This window comes from Papilio machaon, chromosome 26 (genome assembly GCF_912999745.1).
Source record: "Papilio machaon chromosome 26, ilPapMach1.1, whole genome shotgun sequence".
Lineage (NCBI taxonomy): Eukaryota > Metazoa > Arthropoda > Insecta > Lepidoptera > Papilionidae > Papilio > Papilio machaon.
In genome coordinates, this window is record NC_060011.1 from 5914042 (window position 1) to 5936975 (window position 22934).

At 61.8% G+C, this 22934-nt stretch overlaps 1 protein-coding gene across 1 annotated transcript; it reads left to right on the top strand.

Moving 5' to 3' along the window:
* The first annotated feature begins 13298 nt into the window (after positions 1-13298).
* LOC123722507 (axoneme-associated protein mst101(2)-like) lies at positions 13299-15647 on the top strand. Its single transcript, XM_045684398.1, has one exon. The coding sequence runs from the start codon at positions 13299-13301 to the stop codon at positions 15645-15647; it is 2349 nt and encodes a 782-aa protein (XP_045540354.1).
* Positions 15648-22934: the final 7287 nt, after the last annotated feature.

Consider the following 22934-nt stretch of genomic DNA (forward strand, 5'->3'; position numbering starts at 1 on the left):
CCGGGGTAGGGCTTCGGCCCCACGAACCAAACACTGGTAGGTTAGCTAGGGTAAGCTAGGTTAAGTAGGTTAAGTAGGTTAGGCTGCGGGTCCCTTGTGGGCCCGCAGAAAAGAGGGCGGCGCTCGCCACAAGGCGAGCGTCTATTAGGTTAAGTTAGGTTAGGCGGGCCCCATGCGAGCCCGCACATTAGGTTAGGCTGCGGGCCCCTTGTGAGCCCGCAGAAAAGAGGGCGGCGCTCGCCGTAAGGCGAGCGTCTATTAGATTAATTAGTTATGTAAGTTAGGTTAGGGTGCGGGCCCACTTGTGGGTCCGTACAAGAGAGGGCGGCGTCTCGCCGCAAGGCGAGCGCCTTTTAGGGTTAGTTTAGAGTAGGCTAGGTTAAGTTAGTTAAGGTAGGTTAGGGTGCGGGCCCACTTGTGGGTCCGTACATGAGAGGGCGGCGAACCCGAGCTGAGTAACTGCCCTTTTCAGGGCAGCGAAAGGTGAGGGTGAGCCTTGAGTGTGGTGGGTGGCGCGGCCCACTAGGGTCGCGGCCGTCGGTCGGGACGTGGGAGCACGACCTCGGTAGCACTCTGCTTGCAGAGCTGTTATGCGATGGCGTGTGATCCTGCGTCCCATCGCGTAATCCCGGTGGCCATCACCGGGACCGCGGGCCCCTGTCTTGATCAAGACGGGGGCCAAGAGGTGGGTCTCTATAAACCCTGGCGGCACCAGCGGGGGAGGCGGGGATTCCGAACCTGCATTGCACGGTGTCGTCTTGAGGAGCGCCTAAGGGCGCAGAGAGGGCCCCTCCCGGGGCGGTCAGTGGGGCGTCGCGGTGGCAAGCTCACGCGATCCCGTGGCGCCCCACAGTATGGCCATGAGGGAACAAGGAGGTTTAGTGGGTATGCTCCCATTCGGGGAGAGAATCTCACATAACTCGCGTGTCTTCCCCGAGGCACGGAGTATGCATTAAGCATTCCTCCTTGTATAAAAAAAAAAAAAAAAAAAAAAGGTTAGGTTAGGTTAGGTTAGGTTAGGTTAGGTTGGGGTGCGGTGGCCGGTGACCTCCTCGTGGTGCACCCTGGAAACTCCCCACCTTATGTGGGGAGGCTAACAACTGGCCGGGAGGGAGATAGGGTCTGCGGGGCTAAACCGGACAGGGCTACCCATACCGGGAAGGCCCGCGGACACTATGGGGCTCTTGCCGGGTCCTGCGTTTAGCGCAGGCCCTGGACGGGGTCCAAGCACGCCCACTGGGCGGTGCTGGGCGCGACGTGCACCGAGGTGCCGCCGTGCGGAGCGGAGGGGTGTTTTCCCGCGGGGCTATGCCGGACAGGGCCTCCCATACCGGACAGGCCCGCGGGGAACACCAGTGGACCCCGAGGGGTCGGAGGATGGCGGCCTTGTAGGCCGCGCGTCATGGGGACCACACCCCGTATTAAAGGCGGTTTCCGGTGTCCGACAACACTGGAAAACGGTATGAAATGGCAACCTTAAAAACAGACATACCCCAGGAGGGTACCTCCGGCATTGCCGGAGGAGAATCCCTCCCCGCGGCCTCGGCCGCGGGCTGCCCCTCGTATTCTGGGGGGGGCAAAGAGTGCTATGGATTCACAACGACCTTGGAAACGGAAATGGATATTGAAGCAAGCGGAAACAACATAGATTTAAGTGAGGAAATTAGCGGAGACTCGAGCACACAGACGCAGAGTGGGAGTGGTCAGTGGCTTGAATCTCTCGTAGATACCGGGCGCACGCTGAGGGTCATGCTGACGCGCTGCGACTCGTTTGGATTGGACAGGGGCGCTACGGCGTCCAATACCGATTTTGACTCGGACTCTTCGGCCGCCAGCTACATGTCGGTCGTGTCCGGAGAGTCCAACAGAAGGGCCTACCTCAAAAGAGGAAGGGGCCCTTCTGACCCGGAGGAGACAAATGGTGCTGCTCCCGCTAAGGGGGCGGCCCATAAATCAAAACGTGGACGGGGCCGGCCCCTCAATACGAAGTCAGCCGAGGACGAGGTGGCCGCAGCGCTGCGCACAGCGAGAGAGGCAAGGGCCTCTATACCATCCGGCCCGGCTCACCTCTCGCTGGTGGAAACCGAGGAGGACCAGACGAGTGTTGCCCTCAACAAATGCGTTGAGGCATCACTCAAAACGATACTGGACGTGGCAACCAAGTCCACCAACATAAAGGGGACACTGGTGAAAGCGCTGAAGGAGGCGGCGGCAAACATCAAGGCCGCCGTCTCTCAGCTAAGAGAGCGGACGATGTCGGAGGAGGTGTCGCGGCTGGAAGCAGCAAACGCGCGCCTCCAAAGAGACATGGAGGAGCTAAGGCGCGAACTCAAGGACATAGACAAGCGCCGACCTGCCCAGCCTGGCGAAGCAGATATCCGGCAGCTGCTGGATGAAGTATCGCGTGCCAACGTGGAAAAGTTTGGCACCATACTCAACGCCAGGCTGGCAGGATTAGAGGATCGTCTCCTCCCCGAACCGCGGCGCCGGCCCACGCTGGCGGCGGACAGGAGAGAGGAAGATGTCGCCGCCCCCGCTTCGCTCCATAAGGCGAAAAAGGGGGCGACGAAGAAGGGACCAACGAAAGAGCCCCTGCCCACAACATCGGGCACCGGGGCCCAGGATCGGGCGACAACTTCGGCGGCGGCCCCAGGCGAGGCTCCGCCCAAAAAGAAAAAGAAGAAGAAGAAGAAGAAGCAGCCGAGCCTGGCCGCTAAAGAGGCCGCACAGGCAAGGGACAAGTCTGCCCCTACGCCCGCCGAAGCCCCGTGGACTACGGTAGTGTCCCGCGGGGCTAAGAAAGCGGCCAAGAAGGCGTCCAAGGGGCCGGACAAGACTCGCCCCCCCGAAAGACCGAAGGCCAAACTACGGGCCCCAAAGACCTCGGCGGTCACCCTCACTCTCGCTCCGGGAGCAGAGGAGAGTGGCACCACGTATGCCACGGTCTTAGCCGAGGCGAAGAGCCGCATAAACCTCGCGGAACTCGGCATCGCCGACGTTAAGTTCCGCAGGGCGGCCACGGGCGCCCGAATGTTAGAGGTGGGGGGCGATGCAGCCCCGGAAAAGGCCGACTCTCTGGCCGCTAAGCTCAGGGAGGTGCTCGGCCCGGAGAAGGTCAGGATCGGCCGGCCGGTGAAATGCGCAGAAGTGCGCATCACTGGCCTCGACGACTCTGTCACCGCGGCCGAGGTCGTGGAGTCAGTGGCCAGAGAGGGAGGCTGCGCTGCCGACTCTATAAGGTCGGGCAAGCTCGCCTTCGGCCCGAGGGGGGATGGCTCCCTCTGGCTGAGCGTGCCGGTGGCGGCCGCCAAAAAGGTGACCGACGCTGGTCGCGTGAGGGTCGGCTGGACCTCGGCCAGAGTGGTGCTGCTCGCCCCGCGGCCGACGCGGTGCTTTCGCTGCCTCGAGACGGGGCACATGGGTGCCAAGTGCCAGTGTGAGGTGGACCGCAGCAAGTTGTGTTTCCGCTGCGGAAAGCCGGATCACCGGGCGCGAGACTGTTCGGCAGACCCGAACTGCCCCGTCTGTGAGGCGGCGGGCAAACCGGCGGGCCACTCGATCGGCGGCGACGGCTGCGTCACCGCCGGACAGAAGTCGGCGCGCAAAGAGAGAGGTGCGCCTAAGCGATGGCCTCGGCGCAAGGTCAAGAAGGCCGGAGTGGAGCGGATGGACACCAGTTCGTAAATGGACACCATCCGACTCCTACAATGTAACATCAACCACTGCGCCCGAGCACAGGACCTGCTGGCCCAAACCATGGCGCAGTGGTTGATAAATGTAGTGGTGGTTGCCGACCCGTACGTCATCCCCTCTCGGGACGACTGGGCGGGTGATGTCGGCAACCTGGTGGCCATCTCCGCTCCGGCTCGCGGCGGCTCCCCCCCTCTCCGGAAGGTAGCGAGAGGCACGGGAAGCGTGCTCGTGGTCGTCGGGGGAGTGGCCATAGTGGGGGTATACTTCCCTCCCAGCTGGCCCCTCGCCGACTTCGAGCGCGCCCTCGCAGAGGTGCAGGCGCTCACGGCGCGGGTCTCCCACCTCCCCGTGATCGTCGCGGGGGACTTCAACGCCAAATCAACGGCTTGGGGATCCCCCGCGACGAACCCGAGGGGGGAAGAGCTGGAGGACTGGGCGGCCGCGTCGGGGCTGATGCTCCTCAATAGAGGAAGGGAGCTGACCTGCGTGCGCCAACAGGGGGGGTCCATCGTGGACCTCTCCTTCGCATCCCCGGTCTTGGTGCCCAAAATCTGTGGATGGAAGGTCGAGGTGGGTGTGGAGACGTTGTCGGATCATCGTTATATTCGATTCGACCTCTCCACTTCCGCCTCGGCCACGACAAACTCGCCACGCACCACGGCCGGGGATGGCCCGCGCTGGGTGCTAGGGCGCCTGGATCGAGAGATGGCAAAGGAGGCGGCCATAGTCGCAAGCTGGACAGCCGACTCTGATCCCGTCGATTCCGCCGAGAACGTGGACGCGGAAGCGGACCGGCTGGGCGAGTTGCTGGCCAACGTCTGCGACTCGTCTATGCCGAGGGCCCAACCGTTCCGTCCGCGCCGGCGAGTGTACTGGTGGCGCCCAGAGCTGCGCGAGTTACGACGGGCGTGTGTGGCGTCGCGCCGCCGGTACACTCGCTGCCGAAGGCGTCGAGTCCGGGATCAGAGTATGGAGGAGGAGCTGTACCAGGCGTACAGAGCCGACTGCCTCGCTCTCCAGGTCGCCATTGCGAAGGCCAAGCAGGGAGCGTGGGAAGAGTGGCTCCAAACGCTGGAGGAGGACCCGTGGGGCAGACCGTACCGAGCGGTGCGGAAGAAGCTTCGACCCTGGGCTCCACCCATAACAACTACTATGGAGCCACAGTTGGCGGAGGAAGTGGTCGGGGCTCTCTTCCCGCACCGGGTAGGGTCTGCCTTGCCGGCGGAGGAGGAAGGAGAGGCGGTCAACGATGAGGTGGAGCCGGTGTCCGAGCAGGAGGTGATGGACGCCGCCGTAAAGCTCCGCCTCAAGAAGACCGCCCCCGGGATGGACGGTGTGCCTGGCCGGGTACTATACCTGGCGCTTCCCGAGCTCGGGGGGCGGATTAGGGCCCTTTTCACCAGATGCCTGGAGAAGGGCCGGTTCCCCAGCTCGTGGAAAGAAGGTAGGCTCGTCCTTCTAAAGAAGGACGACCGCCCGCCCGACCAGGCATCGGCGTATCGGCCGATTGTGTTGCTCGGCGAGCCGAGTAAACTCTTCGAGCGCGTTCTCGTTGCTCGTCTCGCCGAGCACATAAATCTGAGTGACGCGCAGTTTGGTTTCCGCTGTGGCCGGTCGACCATCGACGCGGTGTCCCGACTCAAGGGCCTAGCCGAGGAGGTAGTCGCACAGGGCGGCGTGTTGGTGGCTGTGTCGTTGGATATTTCAAACGCCTTCAACACGCTGCCCTGGGCGGCGGTGATGGAGGCACTACAGCACTTCCGTGTTCCGGGTCACCTGCAAAGGCTGATCCGGGACTATTTTATCGGAAGGGCTGTGGTGTACCCCACAAGAGACGGCTGGGCCCGACGGGCCATGTCGTGCGGTGTTCCACAGGGATCGGTCTTAGGACCGTTCCTGTGGAACATCGGTTACGACTGGGTGCTGCGCGGTGACATGTTGCGGGGGGTCGGCCTGATATGCTACGCCGACGACACCCTCGTGACTGCCCGTGGCGGCACACACCGCGAGGCGATGGTTCGCGCTACAGCGGGGGTCGCCCAGGTGGTCCACCGAATTCGGAGGCTGGGGCTCGAGGTGGCGCTCAACAAGTCTGAGGCCCTGGCATTCCATGGGCATCGACGTGGGCCGCCTCGAGGCTCCCAAATAACGGTGGCCGGGACACCCATCGCCATCGCAGGTACCATGAAGTACCTAGGACTCATCCTCGATGGTCGGTGGGCCTTCCGGGAGCACTTCCGGCGCTTGGCTCCGAAACTGGTAGCCGCCGCAGGTGCTCTCGGAAGGGTCCTTCCAAACCTGGGCGGCCCTGGAGGGGCATGCCGCCGCCTCTATATGGGGGTGGTGAAGTCGATGGCGCTGTACGGGGCGCCCATATGGTCGGAATCCCTCAGCGCCCGTAACCGCATCCTGCTGCGACGTCCGCAGCGGGTGATGGCGCTGAGAGTGGCTCGGGCGTACCGTACGGCGTCATACGAGGCGGCGTGCCTGATCGCCGGTAGCCCGCCGTGGGCGCTCGAGGCCGAGGTCCTCGCGGCGGTCTATCGGCGATTGAAGGAGAGTGACCTCCGCCCGCATCCGTCGGAGGTCAAGCAGTGGAGGGAGGAGGCCCGCGACGACCTCTTCCGGAAGTGGGCGGAGGAGCTGGAGTCCCCGGGACCGAGCCGGCAGTTGGTGGCGGCGATCCGGCCCATCCTGCGGGAGTGGGTGGAGTGCCGCCACAGGGCCCCCAACTACCACCTCACTCAGATGCTCACCGGGCACGGATGCTTCGGGGCGTATCTGTGTGGGGTGGTGAAAAGGGAGCCCACCGCGGACTGCCACCACTGCAGCACCGAAGAGGTGGACACGGCGCAACACACGCGCGAGGCATGCCCAGCGTGGGCGGAGCAGCGCGTCGCCGTGTCCTCGGTCCTTGGGACGGACCTCTCCCTGCCTGTCATGGCAGCTGCTATGGCAGACAGGGAGGAGGTATGGAAGGCGGTCTCCTCTTTCAGCGTCGAGGTTATGACGCTGAAAGAAGCGGCGGAGCGGGCGCGGGAAGACGCCGTCGACTCGCTCCCGATCCGCCGCAGGAGACCGGGGCGGCGCCGTCGGGCGCACCTTGTGGCGCTAGACAGGGCGCCGCCGTGAGGGACCCGCGGGCGGCGAATCGGGGTTCGCCGCCTGCCTCGCAAGGGTCCCGTGCTGTAGGACTCCCCACGTGTTCCGGGGAGTCCTCGGCGAAGGTCGACGGCGCCTTCTGATGAAGGCGTCGTCGCGGAAGCAGGGCCCGCCGCATCTCCACGTGGCGGGCAATCCGCAGACGGGGCCGTGGTGGTGTGCTATTGCGTTCCCACGGCCCCATCACAAGCGGAGAAGGTGGAACACCGTTGGGTTTTGGTGAGTATACCCGGCGCCCCTATTGGCGCCGGGGGAGCCTCACATAACCGCCCGCCCCCCCGAAGGGCGGGCGGTATGCTTAACACATTTCCCAACGATAAAAAAAAAAAAAAAAAAAAAAAAAAAAAAAAGGTTAGGTTAGGTTAGGTTAGGTTAGGTTAGGTTAGGTTAGGTTCCACGGACCTGCTCGGTTGTCCGAGTGGGCGGAGAGGTGAACTCCGACGTGGCGCGTCCCCGGGTGGTGGATAGGGGAACGCCCCGGCTTCGGCTGGGGTAGGGCTTCGGCCCCGCGAACCAAACACTGGTAGGTTAGCTAGGGTAAGTTAGGTAAGGTTAGGTTTAGTAGATTAGGGTAGGGCGGCGTCTCGCCGCAAGGCGAGCGCCTACTAGGTTAGTTAGGTTAGGCTGCGGGCCCACTTGTGGGCTCGCAGAAGTAGGGAGTATTTAGGTTAGTTAGTATAAGTTAGGTAGGGTAGAACGGCGTCTCGCCGCAAGGCGAGCGCCTATTATTAGGATAGTTTAGTTAGTTAGTTAGTATAAGTTAGGTTAGGCTGCGGGCCCACTTGTGGGCCCGCAAAGGAGAGGACGGCGTCTCGCCGCAAGGCGAGCGCCTTTTAAGAGATGAGCCCGAACCTAGTATCTACCTATGCCAGACTGGTGACCTGGCCAGAGAAAGGTGAGGGCGATTCTGTAGGTGGAGGGCGCAAGCCTGATGCCGGGGCGGCGCGACCATCAGAATTGGTCGTAGGTCGCGGCCGTCGGTCTTAGAGTAGGCTAGGTTAGGTTGGTTAGTTTAGTTAGGCTAATTAGATTAGTTAATTAGGCTAGAATAGCTAGGTTAGGCTGCGAGGCCCCTCGTGGGTCCGCAAAGGAGAGGGTGGCAAACCCAAGCCGAGTACCTGCCCTTTTCAGGGCAGCGAAAGGTAAGGGTGAGCCTAGTGTGGTGGCGAGGCCGTCAGTGGTGGGTCACAGCAGTGGCTCCGCCCTGACCATGCCTAACGGGGTCGCACCGTTAGATGCGACGTGGTGGGGCCGCGGGGGGTGTGGGTGGGTACTGGTTTATCCTGCCCATCTTACAGCCCTCGTGGCCGGATGTGGGGTGAGGTTGTGGGGGCTGTGGGTGGGTAACCCCTGCAGCCCTCGCGGCCAGATGTGGAGATGGATGAAAGTGAGATGGAGAGGCCGAGGGGGGATACTGGTTTTCCAGTCCCCTCTGCGGCACGTAGAGTAGGGCAGAGGGCGGGACCGGTTGGCTCCGCCGGTGGGGGCTGGGGTGGTAGGACACAAAAGATCCTGCCTCTCTGGCTTTCACCACTTAGGGTGAGGCGCTTCGGCGCCAGACGCACGGCCCGAGCTTTGGTTAAGGCTCAGCTGATACAAAGCTCGGGCCACCGCGTTGAGATGGGCATGAGGGTTTTTAGTGGGTATGGCTGAACGACTGTAGGCGAGTCCCACACTCCCTGCGCCATTGCACTGCCCGGCGCAGGGGTACGGAAGTGTATTTTCCCTCGTTACAAAAAAAAAAAAAAAAAAGGTTAGGTTAGGTTAGGTTAGGTTAGGTTAGGTTTCCATCGCAGGCTCTCCGGCCTTCGTGGACGTGGTCCGAGGCCGGGGATACGTTTCGGCCCTCGTCGGCGACATCATGGTGGTCGGAGTGTACTTCTCGCCGAATCGGAGTCTCGCCGACTTCGAGTCTTTTCTTTCTGAGGTCGGCGTCCTGATAGGCGGAAGTCGCTCCGCCCGGGTGCTCGTCGCGGGGGACCTCAACGCCAAATCCTCGGCTTGGGGGTGCCCGGCGACAGATCCGCGAGGCCGAGAGTTAGAAGACTGGGCGGTGGAGACCGGACTCGTGGTCCTTAACCAGGGGTCGGTCAACACGTGCGTGCGGCGTCAGGGCGGCTCCATTGTTGACGTCACCTTCGCCGATGCCGTCCTGGCACGCCGTGTTCGTGGCTGGCGGGTGGCCGAGGACGTGGAGACGCTATCGGACCACCGGTACGTGAGGTTCGACATCTCCGCGTCCCCGTCCAACCCGAGCCCAGTCCCAGGCCGGCCCCCGAGCGGGGAGGGCCCACGCTGGTCGCTGTCGCAGATGGACCGGGATTTCCTGGTCGAGGTCGCTCTCGTGGAGGCGTGGTTCTCCGCGCCCCGAGAGTCTGTGGTCGAGGTCGGTCAGGAGGCGGCGCGGTTGGGTGCGGCCATGTCGCGTATTTGCGACGGGGCCATGCCGAGGGTCCGTTCCGTCCCCTCCAAAAAGCCGGTGTACTGGTGGACCGCCGAGCTCACGCTGCTGCGCGGTTCTTGCGTGGCGGCGAGACGCCGGTACACCCGCTACCGTCGGCGGAGGCGTCGGGACCCGACGGAAGAAGAGCGGCTCTACTCCCTCTACAGAAGTGAGATTCAGGCCCTGCGGGCGGCGATCGGCGCGGCGAAGGACAAGGCGAATGACGAAATGCTGAAGACTCTGGATATCGATCCATTCGGGAGGCCCTACAAGGCCGTGCGGCGAAAGCTCCGGTCTAGGGGTCCCCCCATCACCCAGAGTCTTCAGCCTCATGAAGTCAACACGGTGGTCGCTGGCCTGTTCCCGCCAGCAGCTGCCGGTTTCGTGGCGCCGGAAATGGCTGACCCCACTGTAGAGGGAGGAGCGGATTCAGGTGCACCGCCGGTAACGGAGGAAGAGCTGAGGGCGGCGGTGTTGCGCATGCGCGCTAAAAACACTGCCCCCGGCCCCGACGGTGTACCCGGTTGCGCCTGGGTTCTAGTGCTGGAGCCGCTCGAACCGTGGATTCGGGCACTTTTCCAAGCCTGCTTGGAGCGGGGCCAGTTCCCGAGTGAGTGGAAGAAGGGGAAACTGGTCCTGCTCAAAAAGGATGGACGTCCGGCCCACGAGCCGTCGGCGTACCGGCCGATCGTTCTGCTGGACGAGATCAGCAAGCTCTTTGAGCGTGTCGTTGCCGCTCGTCTCGTCCAGCATCTGGAGAGGGTGGGGCCGAATCTCAGCGCCAACCAATTCGGCTTCCGCACTGGCAGGTCCACCCTTGACGCCATTGCGCGGGTGAGGACCCTTGCGGAGGATGCCGAGTCCCAGGGTGAGGTGTTGTTGGCCGTGTCTTTAGACATTTCCAACGCCTTCAACACCCTGCCCTGGGAAACCATCAGGGAGGCGCTGGGATACCACGGCTTCCCGCCGTACCTCAGGAGGATCGTCGCGGCCTACCTCTCCGAGCGATCGGTCGCGTACCCAACCAGCGTCGGCTGGTTGCAGAAGGCAACCTCGTGCGGTGTTCCGCAGGGGTCGGTTCTCGGGCCGCTCCTGTGGAATATCGGGTATGACTGGGCGCTGCGCCTGCCCCTCCCGAGCGGTGTCGAAGTCGTCTGCTATGCCGACGACACCTTGGTGACGGCGCGGGGCAGCACCCACAGGGAGGCCCGATGCAGGGCCACAGCTGGCTTGGCCACAACGGTGGCCAGAATTCGTCGCCTGGGTTTGGAGGTTGCATTGCACAAGTCTGAGGCCATGTATTTCTACGGGCCTCGACGAGCACCTCCAACCCAGTCCGCGGTCATGGTGGGCGGAATTTCCATCGGCGTCGGGGGTACTATGAAATACCTCGGACTCGTCCTCGATAGCCGATGGAAATTCGAAGAGCACTTCCGGCGTCTCGTCCCGAAGCTCATGGGGGCGGCTGGGGCCCTTAGCCGGCTCCTGCCAAACGTGGGCGGCCCGGGCTCGCGGTGTCGCCGCCTGTACACAGGCGTGGTGCGGTCGATGGCGCTTTACGGCGCACCTATCTGGGCGGATACTCTGACCGCCCGGACTCGAGCCCTGCTGCGAAAGCCGCAGAGGGTCATGGCGGTCAGAGTAAGTCGTGGCTATCGCACCGTGTCGTGCGACGCGGCCTGTGTGCTGGCGGGGACGCCGCCATGGGACTTGGACGCGGAGGTGCTCTCCGGCGCCTACTGGCGGAGAGTGGATGCCCGATCCCGGGGGGAGATCCCTCCCCCGGATCAGGAGAGTGCGTGGCGGCGGGCGGCGGAGGCGCAGCTCGTCACCGAGTGGCGGGAGCGGCTGCTTACGGCGTCCGCCGGCCAACGCACCATTGAGGCGATCCGGCCCGTCCTCGAGCTCTGGACGGGTCGGAAGCACGGGGCTCTCTCGTTCCGTCTGGTGCAGGTACTCTCGGGACATGGTTGTTTCGGGGCGTATCTGTGCCGGATTGCGCGGCGAGAGCCCAGTGCGAGGTGCCATGAGTGCGGCCACGCTGAGGACTCGGCCCAGCACACCCTGGAGTCGTGTGTGCACTGGTCGGCCCAGCGCGCCGCACTCGTGGCAGAAATTGGGATGGACCTCTCGCTGCCCGCTGTCGTCAACGCGATGGTGGGTAGCGAGAGCTCCTGGAACGCTGTCGCCTCCTTCTGCGAAGAGGTGATGGCGCTGAAGGAGGCGGCGGAACGTCGGCGGGAGGAGGACGCAGCCGCGGACCCTCTTCGTCGTCGTCGCGACGGGCGCAGGCGGCAGGCGCACACCCGCCGTCTGCCTCCCTAATGGAAGAGCTCCGGGCGATGGACGGCCTATTGCCCTATCGCCCGCCAAACCTTCGGGTGTAAGGCGCTCACTAGCATTGGGTGCGCCTTTAAGACGTGTGTTGTGGGGACTCCCTACATCTCTGTCCCCACAAGAGGAGAGTCCGAGTGGACAACGCCGGCTGGGTCGCGGAAGATTGCGCAAGTGTTCCCGTGACCCAGCCACAAGGCGGAATGGAGGGCCCGAGGGGTTTTAGTGGGTATGGCCGAACGACTTTAGGCGAGTCCCACACTCCCTGCGCCACTGCACACACAGGCCCGGCGCAGGGGTGCGTAACTGCATTTCCCCTCGTACAAAAAAAAAAAAAAAAAGGTTAGGTTAGGTTCCACGGACCTGCTCGGTTGTCCGAGTGGGCGGAGAGGTGAACTCCGACGTGGCGCGTCCCCGGGTGGTGGATAGGGGAACGCCCCGGCATATTGCTGGGGTAGGGCTTTTTTCGCCCCGCGAACCAAACGCCAACAAACCCGTAAGTCCGCACTGAGCGGAAACGGGGGCTCTGCGCACTGAGCGTGGGGCCGCGAGGAAGAAAACCTCTATAAAAAATTACCCGGTGGTGACACCACACTTGGCCGCCCACTGGTCTTTATGATCGGTGGACGCCAAGTAGACCGTAAGTCCGCACTGAGCGGAAACGGGGGCTCTGCGCACTGAGCGTGGGGCCGCGAGGAAGAAAACCTCTATAATAAATTACCCGGTGGTGACACCACACTTGGCCGCCCACTGGTCTTTATGATCGGTGGACGCCAAGTAGACCGTAAGTCCGCACTGAGCGGAAACGGGGGCTCTGCGCACTGAGCGTAGGGCCGCGAGGAAGAAAACCTCTATAAAAAATTACCCGGTGGTGACACCACTTGGCCGCCCACTGGTCTTTATGATCGGTGGACGCCAAGTAAACCGTAATCCGCACTGAGCGGACCGGGGGCCCTGCGCACTGAGCGCGGGGCTGCGAGGAAGAAAACCTCTCTAAAAAATCACCCGGTGGCAACACCACACTTGGTCGCCCACCGGTCTTTATGATCGGTGGACGCCAAGCAAACCGTAATCCGCACTGAGCGGACCGGGGGCCCTGCGCACTGAGCGTGGGGCTGCGAGGAAGAAAACCTCTCTAAAAAATCACCCGGTGGCAACACCACACTTGGCCGCCCACCGGTCTTTATGATCGGTGGACGCCAAGTAAACCGTAATCCGCACTGAGCGGACCGGGGGCCCTACGCACTGAGCGTGGGGCTGCGAGGAAGAAAACCTCTCTAAAAAATCACCCGGAGGAGGGCACGCCTTCAGGGCGGTGCGGGGCGCGACGTGCACCGAGGTGCCGCCGTGCGGAGTGGTGGGGTGTTCTTCCGCGGGGCTACGCCGGACAGGGCCTCCCATACCGGACAGGCCCGCGGGAAACACCAGTGGACCCTGAGGGGTCGTAGGATGGAGGGCCTTCAAGGCCCTCGGCGCGGCAGGGTCGGTTTGAGTCTTCCGTAAGGCCAAATCAGGCCAGGTCGTGCAAACATCGGAGTGCGGCAGCACTATAAACTGCAGCGGACTTCGGTCGGAGGATGACGGCCTTCAAGGCCGTGCGGGACCTCACCCTGTACCAAAGGCGGTTTCCGGTGTCCGACAACACTGGAAAAAGTAAAAGTAAATGATGGCATCTCCCAAAACACAACTACCCCAGGAGGGTACCTCCGGCACCGCCGGGGGAGAATCCCTCCCCGTGGCTTCGGCCGCGGGCTGCCCCTCGTACTCTGGGGGGGGCAAGGACTGCCTTTCAAATACAAACACAACGACGACCCAGGCTAGGATTATGGAACTGATAGCAAGAGATTTGGACTCAGAAGTGACGAGGCGCCCATCACTGGATGGCGCCGAACTAAAGGAGGTGAGAGTGCGGCTGGAGCGCGTTCCGATCGCGGCGTCTAACGCCCCTCGACAGCGCCTACCGGCACTCAGTGACACGTCGGACTCCGACATGGAGATTGAGGCACCGGAGAACCGTGCAGACCGGCACCCTGGACAATGGGGGAGTCTTGGTCGAAAACGACATCTAGCCGCCGCATCAGGCGATACAGAGGTGGGACCCTCGCCCAAAGTGGCAGGAACAAGGAAGGGCCGTGGACGGCCGCCTACAACTGGAGAGTACGTCGGGCTCGCCCAGGCGAAGCGGGAGCTGGCAGAGGCCACCCGCCGCCAACTCGAACTGGAAGCGGAGAAGGACGTCGCCGAGCTTACGATGGGGCTGCGGTCGACCAGAGCGGGGGTCCGACTATCAGAGACCTCCGCATCTGAAATAGAGGATGAGGACGAGCTGGGCTCGGTGGAACTTGGCGGACAAATCGAGCTTGGCGCAGCGGCAGTGGCGGCCGTCTGCGACAAGTCAAATAACCTAAAAGGGACTTCTAAGAAAGCTCTTAAGGAGGCGGTAGCGCAGATCCGGGCGGCGGCAAAACGTCTGACGTCACGGAACATTAATGAGGAGACGAGACTGTTGCGATCGGCCAACTCCCGCCTACAGGCGGAGATGGCTGCGTTAAAGAAAGAGGTGGAGGAACTGAAGGCGTGCATGTCGCAGGCGGGGGCGTCACCCAAACCCGTCGCAGCGGCATACCCGCAACCCACGGAGGAGGAACTAGAAAACCGGATCTTGAGCAGGCTCTCGGACCGGCTCAACGCCCGAATTGACGGGCTAGAGCCGCGTCTGAACCCGGAGCCTCGCCTGCGACCGGCACTTGCTCACGACAGGCGTGAGGCGGAAGCCAGGCAGAAACCCCCGACAAGCCGCCCACGCCAAACACCGGACATGACCCAGGCGGATCTGCCTGAAGTGCGCCTCCCAGAAACGGCCCAATCGGGCTGGATCAAGGTTGGCGCAAAAGGAAAGTCGAAGGCGCCGAAATCGGCGCCGGCCGCCCCTTCTTCTTCTGCTGCGGCCCAACCCGCCCATACGGGCCAAAAGGCGAAGACGAAAAGGAAGGCCAATAAAAAGAAGGATAAGACTAATAAACAAGAGACGGGACGCCCCCTCCCGCCGGCGCCTGCTTCCATGAAGGAGACCATGGCGTCGGTGGTTAAGAGGGGCCTCAGAGAAAAGGCGCCGACTACCACCAGATCGGCGCCCTCGACGGAGAAGAAGAGGCAAATGAAGGCCAAACCTACGCCTAAGCTGCGGCCCCCCAAGACCTCGGCAGTCGTGGTGACTCTTCATCCCACGGCTGTGGAGAAAGGGGTCACATACGCCAAGGCTCTGGCGGAGGCGAAACAAAAAGTTAACCTCAAAGACTTAGATATTGAGAGCGTCCGCTTCAAGCGGGCGGCAACCGGGGCGTCCATCATCGAGATCCCCGGGGCCACTAGTGCGCCAAAAGCGGACCTCCTTGCTGAAAAGCTCCGCGAGGTGTTCGGCAACGGTGGCGATATCACCGTCTCCCGGCCAACGAAAATGTCGGAGTTGATAGTGGCGGGACTAGATGACTCCGTCACTAAAGAAGAGGTGGTAGCTGCGGTCGCAGCCAAAGGTGGATGCGCGGCAAACTGCGTTAAAGTAGGCACACTCCGCCAGGAGAGGTCCGGTCTATTTGCCGTGTGGGTTTCCTGCCCCGTTGAAGCCGCCAAGAGGGTGGTTGAGGGGAAGCTCCTCGTCGGATGGGTCTCGGCCAGAGTGAAGCTCCTAGAACGAAGGGAGCTGAGGTGCTTCAGGTGCCTTCACTCTGGCCACGTCAAGGCGCGGTGTACTGCGGAGGTCGACCGGGGGCTTCAATGCTACCGGTGCGGCCAGTTGGGACACCGCGCCGCAGAGTGTAATGCTGCCCCCCACTGCACACTGTGTGCGGAGGCTGGGAAGGCAGCTAACCATCTCTTGGGGAGCAAGATATGCTCGGCCCCCAAGAAAAGGATGCTTAGGAGGGTATTTGTTGCGAGCAGAGCCAGCCCGCAACAGGCACAATCACCACCGAGCGGTGAAGAAGTAGAGATGGAGACAGAAAACACCACAAAATGACGACGACGGCTAATAATAAATACCTGCAAGCCAACATCAACCACTGCGCCAGAGCTCAGGATTTATTGATCCAAAGCATGGTGCAGTGGTCGATAGATGTTACGGTGGTGACTGAGCCCTACTTCATTCCCACAAGAAATAACTGGGTGGGCGATGACGACGGGCTGGCGGCAATAGTGGTGTCAAGCGACGTCGCAATAAGGAGGTCTCGGAAAGGTCGAGGAGTCGTTGCGGCGTTGTGCGGCGAAGTGATGGTGGTCGCGGTATATTTCTCGCCAAACCGGCCACTATCCGAATTCGAGGCATTCTTAGGGGAATTGGACTCGGTCCTGGCCTGGTGCCGTCCAAACCGGATCGTTGTGGCTGGCGATCTTAACGCAAAGTCCACGGTCTGGGGATGCCCTGCCACGGACGCGAGAGGAGAACTGGTGGAGGAGTGGCTCGCCTCGAATGGTCTGGTCGTTCTTAATGTGGGAAACACGGACACATGCGTGCGGATGCAGGGTGGCTCCATTGTGGACGTGTCCTTCGCCAGCGCGGACCTGGCACGAACCGTCCGGGACTGGGCAGCCCTGGAGGGTGTGGAGACTTTGTCCGACCACAGGTATATTCGGTTTGACGTCTCCCCCCTCCCTGGCGGTTCCGGTCCTGGGCGTGTTGCGTCGTCGGAGATCGGCCCGAGGTGGGCCCTCAAAAAACTTGACGGGGAAGCGGCGATCCAGGCGTCTCTGGTCGCAAGCTGGAACCCAACACCGAACGTGACGGAAGTAGAGTCCGAGTCGCGGTGGCTCCACGAAGCGGTCACGCACATTTGTGACGTCGCGATGCCCCGCGTGGTGCGGCCGCCGGCTCGGACGGCGGTGTATTGGTGGTCGGAAGATCTCGGTCGTCTTCGTGTGTCCTGCGTGTCAGCAAGGCGGCAGTACTCCAGGTACCGTCGTCGCCGTAGACGAAGCGGGCATACCGAGGAAGAGGAGAGGCGCCTCTACACCGCCTACCAGGACGCGAAAAAGGCCCTCAGGGTGGCCATCACTGTTGCGAAAGAGGAGGCCTGGCAGGAGCTGCTGGCGTCGTTGGAAGTCGACCCCTGGGGTCGGCCATATCGGCTCGTGATGAGCAAACTCAGGCCCTGGGCCCCACCTCTAACGGCGAGCATGGACCCAGAAGTACTGGTCAGGGTAGTGGAGACCTTGTTCCCCTCGATGAGGGAGGAATTTGTGCCGCCATCAATGGTGTTTGTGCCAGCGACTTCAAATCGCGATGCGGACGGGGAAGTCCCGGAAGTAGAAGAAAGGGAATTGTGGGCGGCTGTGTCACGGCTTCAGGCCAAAAACACCGCCCCAGGCCCCGATGGGATCCCCGGACGCATATGGGTCCTGGCCCTAAAAAATGGACTAGACGACAGGTTCCGAGCTTTTCTTACTCGGTGCCTCAAGGAACATACTTTCCCAGACGACTGGAAGACGGGGAAACTCGTACTGATCGGGAAGGCTGGAAGACCGGCGGATTCACCTTCGGCATATCGCCCAATAGTCCTGCTCGGGGAGGCGGGTAAGCTTTTTGAGCGCGTTATTGCGACCCGCCTCACAGAACACCTCGACCGAGTAGGGCCAAATTTGGCAGACTGCCAGTATGGTTTCCGGCGCGGCCGCTCTACCATCGATGCTATTGCACGGGTGAGGGCCGTCGCCGAAGAGGAGGTCGACAAAGGTGGCGTTGTCTTGGCGGTATCTCTAGATATCGCCAATGCCTTCAACACATTGCCTCACGCATGTATAATGGAGGCCCTGCGGTTTCATGGGGTCCCGTTGTACTTGCGTGAGACGATCCAGGCCTACCTATCAGATAGGACAGTGGTATATCCCACAACCACCGGATTTGGACAGAGAAGAGTGTCGTGCGGCGTTCCACAGGGTTCCGTTTTAGGGCCACTACTGTGGAACGTCGGTTACGACTGGGTCCTTCGTGGCCCGACTCTCCGTGGCGTTAGCGTCGTCTGTTACGCGGACGATACACTGGTGTTGGCAAGGGGCAGTAGCTATCGGGAAGCGAGCGTGCTAGCTACTGCCGGAGTAGCCCAAGTTGTGGGCAGGATAAGGAGTCTGGGCCTGACGGTGGCCCTGGAGAAATCCGAGGCCCTGTGTTTTCACGGGCCTCGCCGAGCACCACCGCCAAGCGCCCAATTGATTGTGGGCGGAGTTTCCATCGGCGTCGGGTCCAAAATGAAATATCTGGGAGTTGTACTCGACAGCCGGTGGAACTTCCAAGAACATTTCCGGCAGATGGCACCAAAGCTCGCGCGCACCTCGTTCGCCCTGAGCAGGTTATTGCCTAATCTGGGCGGACCGAGCGCGAGCTGTCGCCGCCTCTATGCCGGAATTGTTAGATCTATGGCGTTGTACGGGGCCCCTATCTGGGCGGATGCCCTCGAGCGCCGCAACAAAGCCCAACTGCGCAGATCGCAGAGGGTTGTGGCGCTCCGAGCGGCACGAGCATACCGCACCGTGTCACTGGAGGCGGCATGCGTGCTGGCCGGGACTCCCCCATGGGAGCTGGAGGCGTCGGCGTTGGCGGAGGTCTACTGGAAGTCCGCCGACGCCAAAGGTCGGGGAGAGGTTCCAAGTGGAGAGGAACTCGGAGAGTGGCGACGGAGCGCAAGAGACACTGTCCAGCGCTGCTGGCTCGAACAGCTGAGCCAGCCGGGAGCGGGTCACCGTACCATAGCGGCGATTCGCCCCGTTCTCAAAGATTGGTTGACGAGACGATGGGGTGCACTCTCATATCGCCTAGTGCAGGTCCTTTCGGGGCATGGCTGCTTCGGGAAGTACCTGTGCAACGTGGCCAGACGGGAGCGCACTCCACAGTGCCGATTCTGTGGCGCCGAGGAGGATGACGCGGCACACACCCTGACATACTGTACAGCATGGGCGGAGGAGCGAGCCGTGCTTGTGAACAACATTGGAGATGACACCTCACTGCCGGCCGTTGTGTCTGCGATGGTCGGCAGTGAATCTGGTTGGAGCGCCGTCGCCGCCTTTTGTGAGGCGGTGATGGAAAAGAAGGAAGTGGACGAGCGGCGCCGGGAGGATGATCCGGAGGAGGATCCCGTGCGCCGCCGCCGACCGATGCGCCGACGCCGGGCTTTTGCCCAGGCGTCTTAATAGTCTTACCATCAAAGACGTGTTGGTCGGTGCCGGGTTGGGGGACCCGGTAGGAGTAGGGCGATAGTTCTCCGTCGCCCACTCGGAGATGATTGATGTGGCCATAAAGTGCGTCACGAGAGATGTGTCTTGCTAAAGGACAAACGCCCGCCGGGGACAAGGATAAGGGTAACTGTCACCTTACCCCCGGCACTGGCGGGATGGCGGTCTCGAGGAGTTTTGGTCGGTAGTAGCCCCTCCGGTCATTTTACGGGCCGGGGGAGCGGCTGAGTCCGACACACCTGCCCGCTCCCTCCCCCGAGCGGGTAGACGGCTCATAAACGGGTTTCTCCTCGTAAAAAAAAAAAAAAAAAAAAAAAAAAAAAAAAAAAAAAGGTTCCACGGACCTCGGGGGCCACCCTCCGGGTCAACGGAGAGGAAGTCGGGGTCAAGGCCCGGATAAAATATCTGGGTCTTGTCCTCGACGGGGGTTGGCGCTTCGGTGACCACTTCCGAGCGCTGACCCCCCGGCTTGTGGGCGCGGCCTCAGCCCTGGCGAGGCTCCTCCCTAACCTCAGCGGCCCGGGTGTACATGCGAGGATGCTGTACACCACGGTCGTCAAGAGTATGGCCCTGTACGGTGCACCGATATGGGCTCGTGCCCTAAATGCACCGAACAGGGCCCTCCTCCGCAGGCCGCAACGCATTGTTGCGGCGCGTGCGTGCCGGGCCTACCGAACGGTAGGCCACGCGGCGGCCTGCGTTTTGGCCGGCACCCCTCCGTGGGAGATCGAGGCGGGAGTGCTGGCCGAAGCCTACTGGGCGCGGGCTAGGCAAAGAGCTCGGGGCGAAGCCCCGGTTCCCGAGGAGCTCTCCCGCGCCCGGGAGGCGAGGAGAAGGACGACCGTGGAGCTGTGGGCGAGAGGCCTAGCGCACGCCAAATATGGCGTGCGCACCATAGAGGCCATACGCCCGCAGCTCCCGGAGTGGTGTGGGAGGAGCCACGGCTCCCTCACCTTCCGACTGACACAGGTGCTGTCCGGGCATGGTTGCTTCGGACGGTACCTGTGTCGGATCGGAAGGGAGGTGACGATGCGCTGCCACGGGTGCGGCGCCAGCGAGGATACGGCGCAGCACACACTCGAAGTGTGCTGCGCCTGGAGAGAAGAGCGCCGCACCCTGGTGGCGGCGATAGGCGGCGACCTCTCACTTCCCGGCGTCGTACGCGCCATGTTGGGAAGTGAGAGGTCTTGGAACGCGGTCTCCTCCTTCTGCGAATTAGTCATGTCGCAGAAGGAGGAGAGGGAGCGGGAGCGCGAAGGGGATCCCCTAGCGCCCCCGCTCCGACAGAGAAGAGTGGGGAGAAGGAGGCGGCAATTCGCTGCTGCCCTTCTCCCCACGCCTTAGAATTTTTGAGGGCCGTAAAGGCTAAACGCAGGCGGGGTCACGGAAGTAAGCTAACGCGTTTCCCGTGGCCCCGCCGTAACGCGTGAGAGGGCAGTCTGGTTTTAGTGGGTATTCCGGTCGCCTTATGCGGCCGGCGAGTCCCACACTCCCCTACGCCATTGCACAGCCCGGCGTAGGGGGTGCGTAAATGCATTTCCAGACTATAAAAAAAAAAAAAAAAAAAAAAAAAAAAAAAAAAAAAAAAAAAAAAAAAAAAAAAAAAAAAAAAAAAAAAAAAAAGGTTCCACGGACCTGCTCGGTTGTCCGAGTGGGCGGAGAGGAGTACTCCGACGTGGCGCGTCCCCGGGTGGTGGATAGGGGAACGCCCCGGCTTCGGCTGGGGTAGGGCTTCGGCCCCGCGAACCAAACTCTAGGGTCGGTCATCGTGTTGGGTGTTGCACATGACCGACCCACCTGGAGAGGGCCGTCAGTGGTGGGTCACAGCAGTGACTCCGCCCTGACCATGCCCAACCGGGGTCGCACCGGCAGATGCGACGTGGTGGGGCCGCGGGGGGTGTGGGTGGGTACTGGTTTATCCTGCCCATCTTACAGCCCTCGTGGCCGGATGTGGGGTGAGGTCGTGGGGGCTGTGGGTGGGTACTGGTTTACCATGCCCCCTGCGGCCCTCATGGCCAGATGTGAGGAGAAGGATGAATGTGAGATGGAGAGGCCGAGGGGGGATACTGGTTTTCCAGTCCCCTCTGCGGCACGTAGAGTAGGGCGAGGGCGGGACCGGTTGGCCCCGCCGGTGGGGGCTGGGGTGGTAGGACACAAAAGATCCTGCCTCTCTGGCTTTCACCACTTAGGGAGAGGCGCTTCGGCGTCAGACGCGCGGCCCGAGCTTTGGTTATGGCTCAGCTGGTACAAAGCTCGGGTCATTGCGTTAAGGTGGGCATGAGGGTTTTTAGTGGGTATGGCTGAACGACTGTAGGCGAGTCCCACACTCCCTGCGCCATTGCACTGCCCGGCGCAGGGGTACGGAAGTGTATTTTCCCTCGTTACAAAAAAAAAAAAAAAAAAGGTTAGGTTAGGTTAGGTTAGGTTAGGTTAGGTTCCACGGACCTGCTCGGTTGTCCGAGTGGGCGGAGAGGAGTACTCCGACGTGGCGCGTCCCCGGGTGGTGGATAGGGGAACGCCCCGGCTTCGGCTGGGGTAGGGCTTCGGCCCCGCGAACCAAACTCTAGGGTCGGTCATCGTGTTGGGTGTTGCACATGACCGACCCACCTGGAGAGGGCCGTCAGTGGTGGGTCACAGCAGTGACTCCGCCCTGACCATGCCCAACCGGGGTCGCACCGGTAGATGCGACGTGGTGGGGCCGCGGGGGGTGTGGGTGGGTACTGGTTTATCCTGCCCATCTTACAGCCCTCGTGGCCGGATGTGGGGTGAGGTCGTGGGGGCTGTGGGTGGGTAACCCCTGCAGCCCTCGCGGCCAGATGAGGAGATGGATGGATGGGAGAGGTATGGAGAGGCCAAGGGGGGGTGCTGGTTTACCAGCCCCCTCTGCGGCATGTTAGGGTAGAGGGCGGGCCGGATGGTTCCGCCGGTGGGGGCTGGGGTAGTAGGACAAAAAAGATCCTACCTCTCTGGCTCTCACCACTTAGGGAGAGGCGCTTCGGCGCCAGACGCACGGCCCGAGCTTTGGTTAAGGCCCAGCTGATACAAAGCTCGGGTCACCGCGTTAAGGTGGGCATGAGGGTTTTTAGTGGGTATGGCTGAACGACTGTAGGCGAGTCCCACACTCCCTGCGCCATTGCACTGCCCGGCGCAGGGGTACGGAAGTGTATTTTCCCTCGTTACAAAAAAAAAAAAAAAAAAAAAAGGTTAGGTTAGGTTAGGTTAGGTTAGGTTAGGTTAGGTTAGGTTAGGTTAGGTTAGGTTAGGTTAGGTTAGGTTAGGTTAGGTTAGGTTAGGTTAGGTTAGGTTAGGTTAGGTTAGGTTAGGTTAGGTTAGGTTAGGTTAGGTTAGGTTAGGTTAGGTTAGGTTAGGTTAGGTTAGGTTAGGTTAGGTTAGGTTAGGTTAGGTTAGGTTAGGTTAGGTTAGGTTAGGTTAGGTTAGGTTAGGTTAGGTTAGGTTAGGTTAGGTTAGGTTAGGTTAGGTTAGGTTAGGTTAGGTTAGGTTCCACGGACCTGCTCGGTTGTCCGAGTGGGCGGAGAGGTGAACTCCGACGTGGCGCGTCCCCGGGTGGTGGATAGGGGAACGCCCCGGCATATTGCTGGGGTAGGGCTTTTTTCGCCCCGCGAACCAAACACCAAAACCCGTAAATCCGCACTCAGCGGAAACGGGGGCTCTGCGCACTGAGCGCGGGGCCGCGAGGAAGAAAACCTCTATAAAAATTACCCTGGTGGCAACACCACACTTGGCGCCCACTGGTCTTTATGATCGGTGGACGCCAAGTAAACCGTAAGTCCGCACTGAGCGGAAACGGGGGCTCTGCGCACTGAGCGTGGGGCCGCGAGGAAGAAAACCTCTATAAAAAATTACCCTGAGGAGGAGGTGGATGTTCCGTAGGGCTATACCGGATAGGGCCACCCATACCGGGCAGGCCTGCGGAACATCGGCGAGGGCGTGCGGCAACACGTTAAAAGGCAGTGGACTTCGGTCGGAGTATGGCGGCCTTCAAGGCCGCGCTTCATGGCTAGGGGACCTCACCCTGTAGTACAAAGGCGGCTTCCGGTGTCCGACAACGCCGGACAAAAATGAA